At 45.8% G+C, this 2066-nt stretch overlaps 1 protein-coding gene across 1 annotated transcript; it reads left to right on the top strand.

Moving 5' to 3' along the window:
- The first annotated feature begins 849 nt into the window (after nt 1–849).
- Nucleotides 850–1792, top strand: RNASE3 (ribonuclease, RNase A family, 3). The gene is made up of 2 exons (XM_011930954.1): nt 850–896; nt 1127–1792. Exon 2 carries the CDS (start codon nt 1132–1134, stop codon nt 1612–1614), a length of 483 nt encoding a protein of 160 aa, XP_011786344.1. The 5' UTR covers nt 850–896; nt 1127–1131; the 3' UTR covers nt 1615–1792.
- The last annotated feature ends 274 nt before the right edge of the window (nt 1793–2066 follow it).

Here is a 2066-nt window from a genome sequence, read left to right as displayed (position 1 = left end):
TGAAACTTGTCAAGAAGACGAATGACAACCCCAGAACACACTGTTTTTTAGAAAATACCATAGGCTGAAAAGAACACAGGAATATCCAGTGCTAGGTTGGAATCTTTCATGACACCAAACGTTCATGCCCGAATGCACATTGTCTGCCAGATTTTACAACTTTCCTCAGTGTGTTTTTAGGCTGTGTAACTTTACACAAAGTGGAAGCAATAATGAGGGCAAGACTTAAGAGAAGTGGATCCACTACAGAGGAGTAAAGAAAAAACTCCCTCAAATATGTGGAGCAGATTGTTTTAATTATCTACAGAATCTTGTACTCCAAGAAATTAGTAGCTCAAGTTTCCAGCAAAGCGTGGTGGATGAGATGGAGAGCATTTGTGTGAAAGAGAACGAAGGATATTATTAAAAATGAAAGGGAAGCTAGGTTCCTCCTGGGCAAACAGCCCTCTGTGGCTCTATTTGTTCTAACTACTATGACTGCCTTCATGTTATTTAGTCAATTACGGGCCTGCCAGAGGACAGTTACAAAATCTGTGGTCATTCCGCAGGCAGCGTATCGTTTTCATCCAGAGTCCAAATCCAACCAGCAAAACTCTGTCTTACACAGGATGACTTGGAATTAGAGTCCTTAGAGCAGAAAGAGCAACAGGGCTGTCCTTGGGTATCCGTTGCTCAGTCAACTCATCAAATAAAAAGGCTGATTGCACAAGTGGACCATGTGTCAATCTGTGGGCTTCTGCATGACCAAGAGTCAGACTCTCCCTCCTGGCTCTGCTGGCCCAACCCACCAGGAGATGCTTTATTTAAACAGTTCCAAGTAAGGGAGACCAGCTGCTCCTGAACCCCAGAACAACCAGCTGGATCAGTTCTCACAGGAGCTGCAGCTCAGAGACTGGGTAAGTCAACAATCCCCAGAACTGGGAAAGGAGGGACAGTGACGGGGCAGCACCTCAGGGAGAGGTGAGCTGAAGTTAGTGCTTAGGAGATGTGGCACACTCTGGGGACAGGAAGAAAAGGAAATGGGACCCCAGAGTGGCAGCAGAAGGGCCTGTGGGTTGAGACACTACAGAGTGTGTCATAGCCGAGACCGGATCAGGGAGTAGTTACTTCTCTTCTTTTCTTACAGGAAACATGGTTCCAAAATTGTTCACTTCCCAAATTTGTCGGCTTCTTCTGTTGGGGCTTATGGGTGTGGAGGGCTCACTCCATGCCAGATCCCCAGAGTTTACAAGGGCTCAGTGGTTTGCCATCCAGCACATCAATATGAACCCCCCTTCATGCAACATTGCAATGCGGGTAATTAACAAGTATCAACGGTGTTGCGAAAAGCAAAATACTTTTCTTCGTACAACTTTTGCAAATGTAGTTAATGTTTGTCGTAACCCAAGTATACGCTGCCTTCATAACAGAACTCTCCAAAATTGTCATCGTAGTAGCGTCCAGGTGCCTTTACTCCAGTGTAAACACATAAATAGAGGTGCACAGAATATTTCAACCTGTGAGTATGCAGACAGACAAGGACAGAGTTTCTATGTAGTTGCGTGTGAAAACAGAGATCCACGGGATCCTCCACAGTATCCAGTGGTTCCAGTACTCCTGGACAGAATCATCTAAGCTCCTGTATCAGCACTCCTCATCATCACTCATCTGCCAAGCTCCTCAATCATAGCCAAGATCCCATCCCTCCATGTACCCTGGGTATCAGCATCTGTCCTCATCAGTCTCCATACCCCTTCAGGTTTCCTGAACTGAAGTGCCTTGTGAACCCCCAACAAGCTGCTGTGCAAGTTCATCTGGAAATGTCTGTGTGTCTTCGTCTGCCACTCTGCTGTCATTTAGCGAAACTCTGCTCTAGCGATATGGGTTTTCCATGAATCTCTCACCCTTAATATCTGACCAAATTCCTTAATTCCCCCATCGGCCTCCATGTGATACCTGATTCCAGGCCTGCCTCAAAAAATTATCCAGTTGAGTCAACTTAGCATTGGTCTTCCTATCCTTGATATCTCCTCTAAGCAATTTTCCATCCACTGACCACTCCCCCAACACCAACCTGTAACTTGTGT

This window comes from Colobus angolensis, unplaced genomic scaffold (genome assembly GCF_000951035.1).
Source record: "Colobus angolensis palliatus isolate OR3802 unplaced genomic scaffold, Cang.pa_1.0 Scaffold88, whole genome shotgun sequence".
In the NCBI taxonomy this organism is placed as follows: Eukaryota; Metazoa; Chordata; class Mammalia; order Primates; family Cercopithecidae; genus Colobus; species Colobus angolensis.
The sequence above is the reverse complement of the archived record's forward strand: the minus strand, read 5'-3'. Positions and strand labels throughout refer to the sequence as shown.

What these genes read in the sequence shown, in the direction of transcription:
- RNASE3 (XM_011930954.1), top strand. Translation starts at nt 1,132, where the DNA reads ATGGTTCCAAAATTGTTCACTTCCCAAATTTGTCGGCTTCTTCTGTTG.